The 15920-nt window shown below is 45.6% G+C and overlaps 1 protein-coding gene across 1 annotated transcript in view; it reads left to right on the top strand.

Annotated features, from left to right (window-relative positions):
• The window catches only part of LOC147417506 (SH3 domain-containing protein 3-like), a 121504-nt gene extending 108825 nt beyond the window's left edge, over window positions 1-12679 (top strand). The window contains exons 6-10 of the mRNA XM_086506622.1: window positions 9543-9743; window positions 9823-9885; window positions 9988-10182; window positions 10403-10477; window positions 12416-12679. Coding sequence (XP_086362748.1) covers window positions 9543-9743; window positions 9823-9885; window positions 9988-10182; window positions 10403-10477; window positions 12416-12535 — 654 coding nt within the window. The 3' untranslated portion in view covers window positions 12536-12679. The remainder of the gene's footprint in view (window positions 1-9542; window positions 9744-9822; window positions 9886-9987; window positions 10183-10402; window positions 10478-12415) is intronic.
• Window positions 12680-15920: the final 3241 nt, after the last annotated feature.

Genomic DNA, 15920 nt, shown 5'->3' with positions numbered 1-15920 from the left:
TGTCTCCACGTGTGAGGGAAGTCAACAATTTCCACCCACACAAGACATTTGTGATGAATAAGGCTTTGATAATCCTTCGCGAGTGCCCACAACAGAACATGAGTCATCTGCATGTCAAAAAAGAGGGGAAACATTTCCAGCAGAAGGTTTCTAGCTTCAATATCTGCCAATAAAACTTCATAGAAACCACGAGCACCAAAATAAACGCCTCGGACAGCCTGGCGTTTGAGAAGGAAATCAATCCATTATCCGACGTCTTGCGCAATGGGCATTCTACCCGGGAAAAACAAGATGACCGCATTCAAGGCACATTGCGCTACTGGATCCATAAGGTCAAGCACTGGAATACGCACCTCGAGGGCAGGTGCCTGACCATTCCAAGCTTTCCGGGCCTCTTCGAAATCTTCATACAGACAGCTTTTGATTTCAGAGGTTGTCTCTGGAGCATTGTCCATGGGCTTTATGACGCTTGAAAACACACGAGAACTCTGACATGCAACAACTAGACCACGGTTGAGGAAAAAACCAGACGGAATTTACACTACAAAGGAATTTGTTTGTTTTCTTTGATAGCTATTTACAAAGACCTCAGAAGTATATACATCTCCCACAGAGGGCATATATCTGCAAAATAACACTGCCTGGAAAACTATGTTGGAAAAGAACCAAAACCTATGGAGAACACTTGTGCAGAAAAAAACCAGAAAGGTATGGCAAGGAGTTGTCCATACACCAAGCCGGAAAAAAGTAACGCAAAAGCTGCAAATTGTCAAGGGGAAGGACAACTGCCGCAGAGGCGCACAAAGCACTGGTCTCACGAGCTGAATTGAACCCCCAAGGCATTCTGCGCAGGAACTGAAAGGTTTGCTAAGGGCTGAATATTGCAGGGCTGACGCTGTTGATACACAGCAGCAGACTGCGCAGCAGCTCCAACAGGTTGCGCTCAGACTGAGATTGCAGTCGCACGAACTTTTGATAGCAGGCGAGCAGGCAGAGGACAGCCAAGGCGTATCACCTGCAGGGTTCGGGTCACGCACGCGTTGTCTCTCTCTCTCGATTCACACACACACACACACACTTTTTTTTTCTTGTAAATCGATTTGATTAATTTACTAGTGGGAAACCTCGAATCGAGGAAAACCCACTGAAAGGGTCATATACAAGGGGAAGAACACAGAACTACTCAGATGTACGGAGTAGCTAGAAACATTCATAGGAAAGCTGATGTATCTCTACGGTGATATCACCAACTTCCAACACAAACCGTAACGATTGCCTAAGAGAGAGCTTAAAGAGTGGGAACGGGTCTGCACGAGTACGATGGAACATGTAAGCATTACGCTGACGCCACAAGGTCTAATAAGCCCAGTATTTGACCCACATAAAGAAGACCGCAAAACGCTGTAGTGTCAGTGAGAAAATGCCAAATGCCTAGAACCTTTTGTGAAAGACAACCCCAGGAAAACGGAGCCGCATACAGGCCGATACACGGCGAAGGAAGTCTCTAGTAATGCAGCAATCCCACAACAAGTGGCAAATATCCTCTTCTGCAATTGAGCAACGAATACAAGAAGAAGGGCGAATATAACGCGCCCTAAGAAAAGTGCCGACTGGAGGCACTCCAAGCAAATAGCGCCAAAGAAACAGTCGCTTTTTCAAAGGCAAATGGCTTTTCCACAAGGAAGAGAGAAGCTTCCTCCACCATAGATCAGATTTATGCATGTGCCAAAGGGCATTACAATGATCAGCAAGCCATGATTGTGGTAGAAGAAGAGCATATATTCGACCTACAGAAATATCTCGAAAATGCGTTTCCCGAAGTTCCCAATTAGACATGCGATCACCATTAAGTAAAGGTGAAACATGCAAGAAGTCAAGCAGCATGCTTTGAAGCTCTCTCCAAAACTGATGGTAATGCATGCCCAATCCAAAACGGCGAGCATCGGAGGGAAACTCAAAAGTATATCCGGCCTCATAGACTACATCCTTAACCACACGAATGCCACGACCAAAGAGAAAGTAAGCCTGACGAGGGGAGCGGTCGACCAAAGTAAGAGAGAATGCCCGGCTCCAATGGAGACTTTCCAAACGAATCGAATCACCTTCCTGCCGAGGATTCCATGAAAGATGAATCGTAACCTCTTTCCAGGCAAATACCAAAGTGGAAGCAAGAGGACATCCAGGAATGTGCCCTTCCATCTTGCCAAAAACCTCCTCCCTGGATAGATGATTGCCAATGGCCAAAAGAGGAAGTAACAACATGCTGGCCGAGGTATGAAAACATCAGAGTCCAAGGCTGAATATGTTGCACAAGTGTAGGCAACAACATAGCTTTCCTAGCAAGAACATGCCTGCGCAAATCCAAATATATTAAGGTCACCGAGACGTTTAGGAGTGCAAAGCTTCTCCATCGACATCAAGCGCAAGCCTTTTTTTTGAGCATGCGTCTGCCACAAATGGGACATAATGTTTGACATAAGAGAATCAAGACAACGACGAGGCCAATGCATCAATGGCAAAAAGAATTGAACAAATTCCAACAGAATACTCTGAACAATTCGTAGATGAACATGTAAAGGCCAAGTGGAGAACTTCTAGTAATGCAATTTGACATTCAAAGGTTGCATAACCCAATCCACTTTCTGAGAGTGAGTGACATTCCATCCAATTGGATAACCCAAATGCCTAGTGATCACATTTGGAGAAACAATCTCACCTTGCCACAATAGACTATGCCAATCACAAGAACGAAGAGGCAGAAGCTTTGATTTACAAAAGTTGACTCTTAAGTCCAGCCGCAATGCCAAAAAGTTCCAAGGCTTCAATAATCGCTTTGACATCCGCTTGCTGATTACGAGGCATACTGATTACGAGGCAAACGAAAGTACGATCCAAGGGTAACCGTAGACCATGAAGACGCTTAACAAAGGTCAAGTGATCAAGATAAGTCAATAGCGGGTGAGTGGCAAGAGCATACAACAGAGCACTAAGGGGGACAGCCGTGCCTGACAACGAAGAGGCCAAGATTCTGTCAATTCACCCTTCAATATCCGCGAACACGTGCTACATGCATACAAGAAACAAACCACATTGGCGAATTTAGGGCCAAACCCTAGGCACCTCATCGTGGCAGCAATGAAGTCCCACTGTACAGTGTCAAAGGCCTTTCCAAGATCAACTTGCATAACCAGCACATCCTGCTGAGTGTACTTATCATACTCCATGCCAATCATAACATTAGCCAGATTGTCCATAATCTGGCGACGTGGAATGAAACCATATTGAGCCTAATGGAGTCCTACAAAAAGATGGTCCTTAATGCGGTGCACCAGCATCTTAGCCAATATCTTATAAACCACCAGCATCAAAGTAATCAAGCGCTGGTGAGAGAATCACTTGCAAAGCGCTTGCTTAGGCAGCAATTTAAGTAAACCTTCTTTCCAAGATAGTGGCAAATCCTATTTCTCCCATGCTGCATTTATCATGAAAAGCAATGGTTGTTCAAGAGCCTCCCAGAAGGAGAGGAAAAATTCAACAGTAAGCCCATCCCAGCTGGGAGACCGTCAACGGCCGAAAGCAAGCAACGCACTATGCAATTCTGAGGCAGTGAAGGGGTCCTCATGGCAACGTGCATCTTGCGATCGGACTAACAAAGAAAAGCATCAATTGACGCGCATGGCAAGCAACTGATGATGCCTGAGAAGGAGCAACAAATACTTGTCGATAATGCAAAACCATGGAATCAGCAAGTTTTGCTTAGAAGATGTCCAAACACCGAGGAAAGCATAAACCCATTTCCTGTAATTTGCGCATCAATCTAGCTCTGGGTACTGTGTCAAAAGCTTTGGGGAAGTCCACAAAGCTACAATAGATCCGTTTCCCATGAGATCTGCCTTCCTCGATGATGGCCCTGAGTGTCAAGATATGATCAAGAGTAGAGAAGCCTCTCTTGAACCTTGCCTGCCCAGCTGCGCGCACTCCTTCCTTCTCTGCCCAGCTACTCAGCTGTTGCTCAAGAATGGATGCATACAACCGTGCCAGTGTGTGTCCAATCATGATAGTGCGATAATTCCCATGTTCCATGGGGTCTCCTGACTTGAAGATAGGTACGATCGTAGATAGGCTCCAAGTGTCCGGGAGGCCCTCACACATGGCACGGTTAAACATAACTGCTAGAAGCTCTGCTAGTAGGTCTTTGGCATGCATGAAATGCTCCGCGACTAAGCCATCATGATCATAAGCTCTCCCAGTCCTCATCCTGTCAATAGCTTTCTTCACCATCTCAGCAGTGAAAAAAGCACGTGTGTGGGCATGGATCGGGGGGGTTGGGGAGGGGTGGCTGTCCAGGTATTGTGTACAAAGATGATACGTACTGACCCCAGGTCTCTGTGGAGGAAATAGCAAGAGGGGGGGGACTGCTCATGAAAGAGCCGCCATGCCTCACGCGAGTCCTGACTCAAGAATAGCTGGTATAGATCTTGCTTGAGTCGAGCCAAGAAAGCCTTCTTCTTCCGCCGCACTAGGCGTCGGAAGTCAATCTGTGACTGTCTGTGAGTGACGTCCCCCAACAGCACCTCCCTCTGAAGTCTGGCTCTAGTCTGGCGGCACTCCTCATCGTACCAGCTGTTCTGAGGCATGCTCCTTGATCGGCGGCTCTGCTCACTCTGAGGTATGCCTCTGCTGCTGCATCATGTAATGTCTGTGTCAGTATAGTAGTTAGCTCCTCCAGAGGTCGCCCCGGGTCCTAAGTGCATAGGCGTCTGTAGATCCCGTCCATGTACACAGAATCCGTCTCCCGTGTGAAGGTGTAGCGAGTAGGGGCCGCTACCCATGGCATGTGTGCTACACTGAACTAGAAGGAGATGGTCATCGACACTAGAGCATGATCCACTGCCACCCCGATCGGTATGGGCCCAACTGTGAGATCCTGGATACTAGAGATGAGATTCGACTGTGCCATGACATAGTCCACTGTGCTGGCTCCATGTCTGTCTGGGAGGCATGTGAAACCTCCCGCAACAGGAAATCTCTGTAGGCCGTTCAAGATGGCCAATCCATGTGCGGTGCCCATGTCTATCAGGTGTCGCCCATGCTCAGTATATTCCACATCGTGTGATATTGTGGACATGCCCGTCTCTACAACATCTAGTTCTCTTAGCATCTCCTGTGAAGTATCATAAAACACTGCCTGGTGATGGGCAGTCCTAGCATTGAAGTCCCCTAGGATGATATTGTCACCATCCCTAGAGAACTCCCATATGTCATCATCCAAAATAGAGAAAGGGGACTGTCCTCTGGGTGATGCATAAACTGATGTGCTCGGGGGGAAGTAGCAAATAGCAAGGTAGAGATATCCGCCTGTCTCTACTTTCAATCTCACCCACATGTATCTAGCTTGCTCATCCCTGCGGGCTATATGTATCAATGGCTGTAGATCCTCTCTAAATAGCACTGCCACTCCCCCCGAGCCCCGTCCTCTGTGCTCTGAGCGTGTCTCCTGTCTGTAGGCTGTCTCCCATCTGTATCCACTGATGTGAGGCATGGATTGCCCAGGGGCCTAGTGTGTCTCAGAGTAAAAGATGATGTCTCTTCCAGTAAAGCTATCCTCAAAAGCACCCACATCAAGACGCATAGATCCATTACAGTTCCAGGCAGCCACTTTGAGTGTGGTCCCATAAGTCTCGCACCGTCATGTGGAGCGTCGCTCTAGTATTACCACTTTTCCATCTCGGTAAAAGGCAATCTTGCCTTTTCCCCTTGCCGCTCTAATCTCCGGCATTACTCCCTGCATATGAGCGATTTGCGAGAGGGTGAGATCATCCCCAAGAGAGATCATCCCCGAGAAAGATGCCAGTCTCTTTGAGAGTTGGTCTTTTCTTCAAGGACTTCTTCGCTTCCATGGAGGGAAAACGGAGGATGAGTGCTCTTTCTTTTGAGGTTTCTCCACTGCTTCCATTTTTCTTTATGTTGCCCACTCTCCATGCCTTTGTGTGCGTCAGCTCATGAACCCCCATCAAGGCTGTGAGTTCTTTTACTTCTTCGTCCACATTGCCTTCGTCTTTAAGACCGCAGATTCTCACATGTAAAGCGCGCACCCTTCTCCTCTGCTCCTCCTCAAGTGTCTGATTAATGATGTTGTTGGGTGTGGACGTGGGCGTTATCTCCTTGCCTTTCCCTTTCTTGGCCACCTTGATCCATTTCTCGGCTTCGTCCGCCTTCTGTTGAGTTTTGGTAAGAACATCCACCCAAGAAGTCGTCATTTCTTTGTGCTGCTCTTCTCCCTCTTTGATGGCCCGTACTTGCTCCTTGATCGTGTTGATTTCTTCGATTACTGAGGGTTGCAGTTCGCCCTCTTCCAGTGTGTTTCTTGATCGTGCTTCGGCGAGATCTTTCTTGAGTGACGCGATCTCTTCCTCTTGGGTCGTCACTCGGTCTTCCAGCGTGCTTATCTTGCTCTCTTGGATCAGCACGCGTCCTTCGAGCATGCTTATTGTACCCCACAGATTGCGGTTCATCTTGGTAATGATCTCCGTCATTTCCTCTTTGCATTTTTGAATGGCATTCTCTAGGGGGTCGGCTTTATCGTTCATCTTCCTTATGCTTGATCGCCATCCGAAAAAGAAAAAGAGAGAGAGAGGCCCTAAACGCACGTGTGAGAGAGGGAGCAGGGGGGGCAGCGCGCGGAGTAGCGTGGGCGCAGGGGCAGGGGTCGCGGGTGCGCAGGGGCAGGGGTGCGAGGCAGGAGAGGGAGTGGGGGTGCAGCGCGCGCAGGCAGGGATGCGGGCGCAGAGCAGGGGGCAGGGCAGCGGGAGAGAGAGGGAGAGAGAGAAAGTCAGCAGCAGCAGCAGACGTGGGCAGGGTGCCGGGGGGGGGGGCAGCGAGAGAGAGAGAGAGAGAGAGAGAGAGAGAGAGAGAGAGAGAGAGATGAAATGAAATGTAATATTAACGTCTGCAAGAGGTGAAAATGACCTATGAAATCAAAAGTTACAACCATCATATGTGTTATACACTGTCTGGAACAAAAAGCGGTGAAAGATGACCTAAGAGCTAGTAAAATGAAATATATGCAAGGAGGGTGACAAGGGGCATCAAACAGGTGACAATATAATGTGTCAAACCGTAAAGAGGAGGGGGTACAATACGAGGGGAAGGGGAGGAATCATCCCATGAACTGTCGCATGGGTCTCTGCAACATGGTATCTATCTCCTCCCTAGTAAAGATGCGAGTAGACCTCGACCAGTATCTTGTCATGATATCTTGGATCCTCCTTTGTAAGTGACGTTGGCACGATGATCTCCCTCAAAGTCTAGGCCGTCTGGAGCGCTGTATCTGAACGGCTCTATCCACTAGGATGCCCACTGTGGGAGCTTTGACTATATCCCGTGCGTCATTCTAGGACGAGAAAAAATATCTCATTGTTCTCTGTAAAGAGTCTTGGTGCATAGGTGTGCTCTCTCTGAGAAGTGCAGCTCCGAGTCTGCAAATCTTTAGCAAGTATAAACCTACACCTTTGATCTGGGTGGTCCATGACTCTAGAAAGTGGTCCAAATCCCTCTCTAATTAAGCAATGGAAATGCCCTCTCACCTCATAATAAGCAGGGCAATGGGAAATGAAATACTCCTCGTCCTCCGGTACCAGCCTACAAACTTGGCACATGCGCTGCTCCAAAGCATGGTGTATCTCCCAACCTCTATCTCCAACTAGTGCAAGGAGGTGTGTATCTCACCAATGAGAGATCTCAGGCCATGTGAGAGATGAATGCCTATATATCTAGGGGAGAATTATAAAGCCATTTGCAGTAGTACGGAGAAGACATCAGCTTCCGTGCAGGTGTAAGCTATGTCTTGCTAATATCAAGTTTGTGTAATATCTTGCCTGATGAGCTGGGTGATCTCAGATCAGCTAAAGGCGAGAGTACTGAAATGGTGGTAGTCTGTCCATACTAAATCCATGTAGATCAAACCATGCTGACATCTGTGCATGCCAACATGTAGTGTGTCCCCTCTCTCTGCAAGCTGTCTAGAGGATTCTAGGGCTATCCGAGCCTATCTGTGTCTCGGAAGCTTCCATATGCTATGCATAAATGATATTGATCTAGTGAGTGCCTCCACTATGATAGGTGCACCGCCAGTCTCTGCTTGTAACAATCTCACTTGGGACGGGGCCTTTACTCCGTATCATCCTGGATATTATGGTGACCAAGAGTCTCTCCATCGACCTCCATCCATCACAGGTCTGCGAGAGAGAGAACAGAGATACAGTTACGCAGTCAATGAGATTGTTCTAGTTTATTGAAGGAGGGTAGATGGTGGGGGAATAACCCCCTAATAGACCTGATGAGAGTGCGCTTGGAAAGGGTTGTAAGACGGCTGAGTCTCTAACAACTGGAGTTACATCAGATGGTGGACAGGGGGATGTGAGGGAGCACCACTAGCCAACATCTAGCTTCCTCTGACCGTGAGAGTTCCTCTCATCCATGTTGTTGTGGGCTTATTTCTTTTACTCTAGGCCCGTGGAGACTCCTTGATGAGCAGCTCAAAGGACCCTTGCAGATAGACATGCTCTTAATGCATTATACGAGCACTGAAATTCCGTGAGAGCTTTATGTTTCAGACGTAACATGATCACCCCCAGGAGGCTACGACTGTTTTTGATGCTCTTTTCCATCAAGCATGGATCTAGATAGAGCCTCTTCTTGGTTTTGAGTGATCTCACCACAGTTTGATGATGCAGTTGGCAGTTCATTGTGGTAACCTTGCCTTTTTTATGGTCCCTCCCATTGGTGTTTACTAGGGAAGCCGTCCATTTGTCAATGTGAGACTCTAGGAGAGCTGCATCCTTTTCTGGCATTGGACAGACATAGCTTGGATCATAGATGCAGGTTATGTACTCTCATACACATATGGTTTCTCAGCTCCTTGGAGTATTTGTGATTCTTTGTAGAAGGTTTTATGAAGTGTGATGATACTTGAGGTTTGGGGGGGGTAATGGGATGCTTGACTAATGAGCTAGGTGCCAACTGACAGACTTTTGTAGGCTTCGTGTAGCTAGAGTATTCCTTGTAATCTTGCAACAGATTGTGTCCTTATTTTGGTTTTAATACCTCTTTCTTCGGCTTTCCTCATTATTTGAGTATTTACTGTAAACTTAGCTGGGGTTTCTTCCTTGACACTTCCAAGAAATATGAAGGTCTCAAGCCCAATTTCTCCTCACATAAAGAAAAGCATCTATATAGAGGTGGAGCAAAGAAATTAGACATTTTTGATGGAGGTGAGGCTAAAATGGGAACTGTGAGAACAAACACAACTGAACTAATGCATCTTGTTTATGACTCGAGGAATGTGCTTTACTTTGTCCCTTTGTTTGAAAAGGATTATTTATCAGCTTCTAACTTGCAGTAGCCATAGCTCACCATGAGTGGAAGAGACCAGGACCCTTTGTTTAAGCTTGTGTTATTTAGTTCATCAAATCTTTTTCATTCCATCTGTAGCTGTAGTCTTTGGTTGAAGGCACTTTCCACTTGTATGCTTCTTGTTTCAGAGCTTGGAAGTGGGGAAACGCCAAGGCAGATTGAAAGAGAGTGGACCCAGTGCTGAAAACGCCATGAAATTACAGATTGCAGAAGCTAAAATGCAGGAGCTCACATCGTCTATGGCAGTGCTTGGAAAAGAAGCAACAGCTGCATTGTCTGCCATAGAGACTCAACAGCAACGGCTAACATTGCATAGGCTTATTACTTTAGTGAGTTTTGGAGTAAGTTGGTTGTAATTTTGAGTATGCAAGGCAAGGCTTGCTAATATAATAAGCACCATCATGGCAGGTTGAGAACGAGCGGTCATACCATCAACGAGCTGCAGAATTACTGGATCAAATACAAGCTCAAGTATGCTCGGACTCTCTCTGGTTCTGCTTTCTTCCTTGTGTTTGGATCATATATGATAATATACAACAATGAGCTGAGTTTTTTTGTCTTTTTCCACAAAAGGTAATGTCAGAGCGTCAGAAAAATGACTCTCTACCCCCTTCGGAGCGTAAAATTTCAGTAATTGTTGACACAGCAAGGAGACTTCCACTGATGGAAAGTGCCCAGTCAAATATGGAAGAGGTGGAGCTGTCAAATACGTTAGAAACACTGGCACTCAGCAAGACCAACAAGAACTCCACCGTGTATCTAGCTGAGGTATTGACATTTTTAACAGCATCTCTAGCCTGTATTGATATAGTGGGTTCTTCAGCTTTTCCATTTGAGCTCTGATTTGTCAGGCTTCCGGCCCCAAGTTGTTGGGTTCTGTCTTTTTGTATGCCCAGTGTAGTAGGAAATGATGTGTCTTGCATTATACTTTCTTGTAGCAAACTATGTGTTGTATTCTCATGATTTACAATTTTGAATGTTCCCACAGGTCATGCATGGATTTGAGGCTGAAGCAGAAGGTGAACTTGGTCTTTCAGTTGGTGATTTTGTGGTCGTGCGTCAGGTATTTTCTCAAGCATTTTTGAGTTGGAAAGGCAATGTATTAGAATGTTCAATGAAGGTTTATTTCTCTTTTTATTCTCAATAGTAGTAGATTAAAGTACCATTTATTGACCTTCAGTAGAAGTTACTCCTCTCTCTCTCTCTCTCTCTCTCTCTCTCTCTCTCTCTCTCTCTCTCTCTCTCATAACAGGTTTTGAGTTCAACTCCTCGTCGGCTAGATTTTTAAGGTCTCGTGGGATAGTTTCCTACGACGTTAAAACTCTCTTCTTCTTCTTCTCTCTCGTCCCACACTCATTCGACCACTACTGGCACTCTCATCGACCGAGCATTGGAGCTACAGAGATACAGACGACCGCGACTGAGGAGAGGAGCTACACAGCATCGACGGAGACTACAACAGAAGATTCGAGCCATACTCTCTCGACATCCAGAGTGCAGATGAGGATGGATCCTCACCATTTCTTCCATCTTTGTTTCACACACTGTTACATCCAGTTTACCGGGTACCTATTGTATCAGCTGCTACACCCACGTAGTTTTAGATTGTAGTAGTAGTAGTAGTATTTTGTTCCACTTCTAGTTCTTTTCTAGTTCTTTTGTACCCAGACATGGTATTAGATTCACTATTTTGTAACTGATTGGTCTCATAAGTCATTTTGGCCTTTTGAAGACGTTAATATAACATTTCATTTCATTTCATTTCTCTCTCTCTCTCTCTCTCTCTCTCTCTCTCTCTCTCTCTCTCTCTCCCCCCCCACCTACCAGCTTAGGATTTCATAGTATTTATATTTTTATCATTTTGTCATTTCATTTTGTTACTCTGACTTTGTATCAGATCCATCACATTGTAACTCTCTGGTCTCATAGGTCATTTTGGCCTTTTGAAGACGTTAATATAACATTTCATTTCTCTCTCTCTCTCTCTGGGCTGAAAGTCTGAGGGCCATCCTACTACTAAAGCCTGAAGGAAAAGAATACAATCAAAAGGCTAATTTTGCAAGATATGCTGGTAGTGCACACGACGGGCGAAAAACCACCAGTCATCCAGATTTACAATAGAAGAGGTAAATGTCAAAAAGCTAGTGGTGAGTGTGTGAGGTGAATTACTGCTGCACTATGGAGCTGCCACATAAGCCACCACAAAAAGGCCCCCCACACATTTCAACTTTCAGTAGAAAGCCAGCAAATGTAATAGAGCCCAAATCACCAGCAGGTGTCCTTCTGAGACTAAGGGCCTGCCAGCCAGCTGTTAGGTTTACAGGGTCCCCTTGGAGTGATGTGGCGAACAAGTGCCAAGCCCTAAGATGATTGATCCACAAAGGGTAGCAAGCCTAAAGCTTTGCAAAAAGCTCCGAACTTTGCACCAGGCAACACCTTTGTGAATAGATTGGCGGGTTGTCGTGTGTCAACACATAACTGAAGCTGATCTCCCCCGCTGAGAGTCTCTCCCTAACGTTGTCATAATGCATCTCTATGTGAGCGCGGAACACTGAGCTCCACGCAACTGCCAATGGGCTCTTACTATCGGTGAGAAGAGAAGTGGCAGCTGGCTGTCCAACACCCAAATTAGCTTTTAGGCACAGACTACACGACCGTAGTTATGAATGGATCGAAAGCATCAGTTGAGAAGCTGTTGGCTCGTATGAGACTGAAGAATGAGCCCCGTCAAAGGTACGAGATTGAAAGATGAGTCCTTTATTTCAAAATATTGCACAGAACAAGATTGAAGAGCCACATTTTTTGTATTCACTTTGTATGTACCTATGAGGCATTATGGCATGAGAGAGTTCATATTCATCCTGAATGCCAGCCCTGTCCTAGCATTATGGAGTGTAGTGCTGAAATTCGATTTCCATCAATTTTGTATCTAAATATGGTATTATCAGAAAAGGTACCTGAAGGTTGAATGCTGTTGCTGAATAGACACTGCATTTTTCAGGTTTCACAAACAGGTTGGTCAGAAGGGGAATGCAAAGGCTGTGCTGGTTGGTTTCCGTCTGCTTATGTCGAATATCGGCATCAAGTACCTGCTACCAAGTTAATGGAGACCTTTGCATAATGGATTTTGTATGACAACTGTGAACATAGTAGGTTGTAATAATATAGCCCTGGTTCTTCCCATGTATCGTTTGAATGTTCATAATTGTAGCTATGACCTTTGTATATTTGAAGGTGAATGAAAATGTGCAATTCTTTTGAGCGAGATCGGTTCTGAAGAGCAGCACCCAGAAATTGACATTGCATGTTTCCTCGTGAGTTTTATTTGAGTCTTAACTCAATTAAAAACCATTATAAAAAGGTTTTGACTCTCAATTTACACAATTTTTGGCATGTTAAAACATGCTCTAGAGGAGTACAAATTTTTGAATGCCTTTTCTTAGTCTGTAAATATTTGGATCTTCCTCATTAAGGTGATGCACTGTCTATGTTGCTGTTGGTCGACCAGTTTTACTTCTTTAGAAAGACCTTGGTTGTTTCTGTGATTCAGACCATTGATATGCCTTGCACTCTCATGTTCTGATGGTCAACAAATTTCTGTGATTGTTGTACAAATACCAAGCTTGAAAAGCAGTCGTTCTTTAGGGGTAGTATCCATTTATCTATTTTGTGGTGATCACATGAATTTTTTCTCTTAACCGACATTTCAGTATTTTAAGAGGAATTGGACCAAGAGCCTATCTTTCAGGTTTACTTCATGTTTCCTTTGATAAATTTTCTGTCTCACGAGTCGCATCAATATACCCACACGTCCATAAGTTTGAGCTTCATAATTTTTCATGTTATTTCATGCTAAATGTGATCACAAGCGTGAAACCACAGCTACAAGACCAGGGGGACAGGAGGTACGTGTTGCTGCTGCTGCTCTCTCTCTCTCTCTCTCTCTCTCTCTCTCTCTCTCTCTTTCCCTCTCTCTCTCTCTCTCTCTCTCTCTCATTGGCACGGTTGTATGCATCTATTCTGGAGCAACACTTTAGTAATTGGGTAGAGGGCGAGGGTGTACGAGCAAAGGGTCAGGCTGGCTACAAGAGGGGTTTCTCCACTCTTGATCATATTTTGACACTCAGGGCCATCATTGAGGAGGGCAAAGCACGTGGGAGACGGATCTATTGTAGCTTTGTGGATTTTCGCAAAGCATTTGACATGGTACCAAGAGCTCGATTGATGCGTAGCCTGCAGGAGATGGGGGTGCCCATAGAGGTAATTTGGGGGATTATGGCTTTGTACAGATCAGTGATGGGACATGTACGCACTCCGGAAGGGGTATCTGATTTAGTTCACTCTACTATTGGAGTGAAACAAGGCTGCCCATTGTCTCCTCTATTTGGTATGTATGTTGATGAGGTATCTGATTACATTGACAGAGAGGGTGACAGGGGTGCCCAGCTGGCAGGGACGTGGATCCCATTGTTGCTATATGCTGATGATATTGTGCTGATATCCGACTAACCAAAAGGTATGCAACGACATTTGGATGCCCTACGCAGTTTTGCAGAGGATAGTGGATTGTATGTAAACCTAGGTAAAACTAAGGTTATGGCGTTTAACACCACACCGCAATGGATCAGGAGATCAATACCTACTTTCAAATATAGTCAGGAGATTGTGGAGTATACAGATGCATACACTTACCTAAGGGTAGTCTTTACTTGGCCGAGATTTTCTTTGAGAAGAGCAGCAGAGACTAGACTAACTAGAGTTGGTGCGGCTCTGGGAGGAGCGGAGAGGATGTGTTCGTAGGTTCAGTTCCAGGAACCTAGGACAAAGTTATGGCTCTTTGATACTTTGGTTGCCTCTACTATGTTATATGGGGTGCAGGTTTGGGGACCTTCTATAGGCCAGGATGGTTGGAGGCGTATGGAGAAGCCCTTGGTATCTATGATCTCTCGGTTGATTAGAGCCAAGGCTTCCGTACCGCATGATATCATTCGAGCGGGATTAGCTGCCCCCCTATGGAGATTGAGGCGCTTACCAGATCAGTCTCCTTTGTACACAGTCTGTGGGATACTACCAGAGACAGATATGCCAGGGTGGCTCTAGAGTCCTCCAGACAATTAGCTCTTAATGGGGATACATCATGCTGGTATGCACAAATGGCATCATGGTTTCAGACACATGGTTTCACCATGGACAGGTTGCCTCCTTTTCAATACTCTCTACATGCACCCTTGAGGTCTCTGACGCGGGTAGAGATTAATAAACTCATTCGTCAGGATCTGATCCAACTGGACATAAGGAGGATATGGATAGAGCCGATACAGGAGTTGGGCACAAAGATGGCTTTCTATAGAGAGCATCTTCTCCACCTCACGGGGGATGGGTTTGTGATTCGACCTAGCTATATGGACATGCATCTTTCTCATGGTTTGCGTTGTGCCATTGGCCAGATACGCACGTCCTCACATAAGCTCGAGATTGAGACTGGCAGATTCAGAGGGACACCAGCAGATAGCAGGATATGCCACTTATGCCATCTAGAGCCAGAGACAGAAGTACATTACATATGTCATTGCACAGTGTACTATGAGATACGAGGCCGTTTTCATTGTCTATTCAGAGAAGGTTTTGGGCCTCTATCTAGGGTCATGAGTTATGAGGATCAGAGATGTCTTGGGCTATATCTACTTGAGTTACACAGGCATAGAGAATACTGAGGAGAGCTGAAGAGAGACAACCCCAGAGACAGATCACAGATTTCTTTACACTAGATATTGTACACCTAGAAGAACAGACAGAGGAGCAGCCAACTGTGGAGAGGTCTGCCCGCACTACTGGCATTCTCATAGACCAAGCATTGGAGCTAGGGAGATCTAGACGACCCCGAGAGAAGAGGAGCTAAACAGTTTCGAAGGAGGCTACATCAAAGGATTCGAGCCATACTTTTTCGTCGTCCAGAGTGCAGATGAAGATGGACCTCTATGAAGATGGATCTCCACTTCCCTCCCATACTGTCTACACATTGTACTGCTTAGTTCACACATTTCGCGCCTTTCACCTTTCACACCTATCAGCTTGGTTTAGGTTTCCGCAGTATTTATATTTTGTTATCCTAGTTTAATTTATTTTGTTAATCTGACTTTGTATCAGATACACCACATTGTAACTTTCTGGTCTCATAGGTCACTTTGGCCTTTTGAAGACGTTAATATAACATTTCATCTCATTTCATCTCTCTCTCTCTCTCTCTCTCTCTCTCTCTCTCTCGCGTATACATTGTATAGCAAATATTGAATCTTCTTTCCCATTGTTTTGTGTCATATGAACACACTTTTTTGGCTTGCTTGCTTTTTGAGCTTGGCAGAAAGGGCAATGATGGTTTGAAATGGTGATCCTCTAAATCACGTTGTTTTTTCCCCGACACACCAGAGGGCCCACAAGGGAGGTGCTTATCCCTTCCAAATATTAGCCATGTTACATGGTCGGGCAAGGGTCGCATACCATCGGGC

The sequence above is a fragment of the Adiantum capillus-veneris genome, chromosome 30, assembly GCF_014529385.1.
Source record: "Adiantum capillus-veneris isolate H3 chromosome 30, ASM1452938v2, whole genome shotgun sequence".
NCBI lineage: Eukaryota > Viridiplantae > Streptophyta > Polypodiopsida > Polypodiales > Pteridaceae > Adiantum > Adiantum capillus-veneris.
The sequence above is the reverse complement of the archived record's forward strand: the minus strand, read 5'-3'. Positions and strand labels throughout refer to the sequence as shown.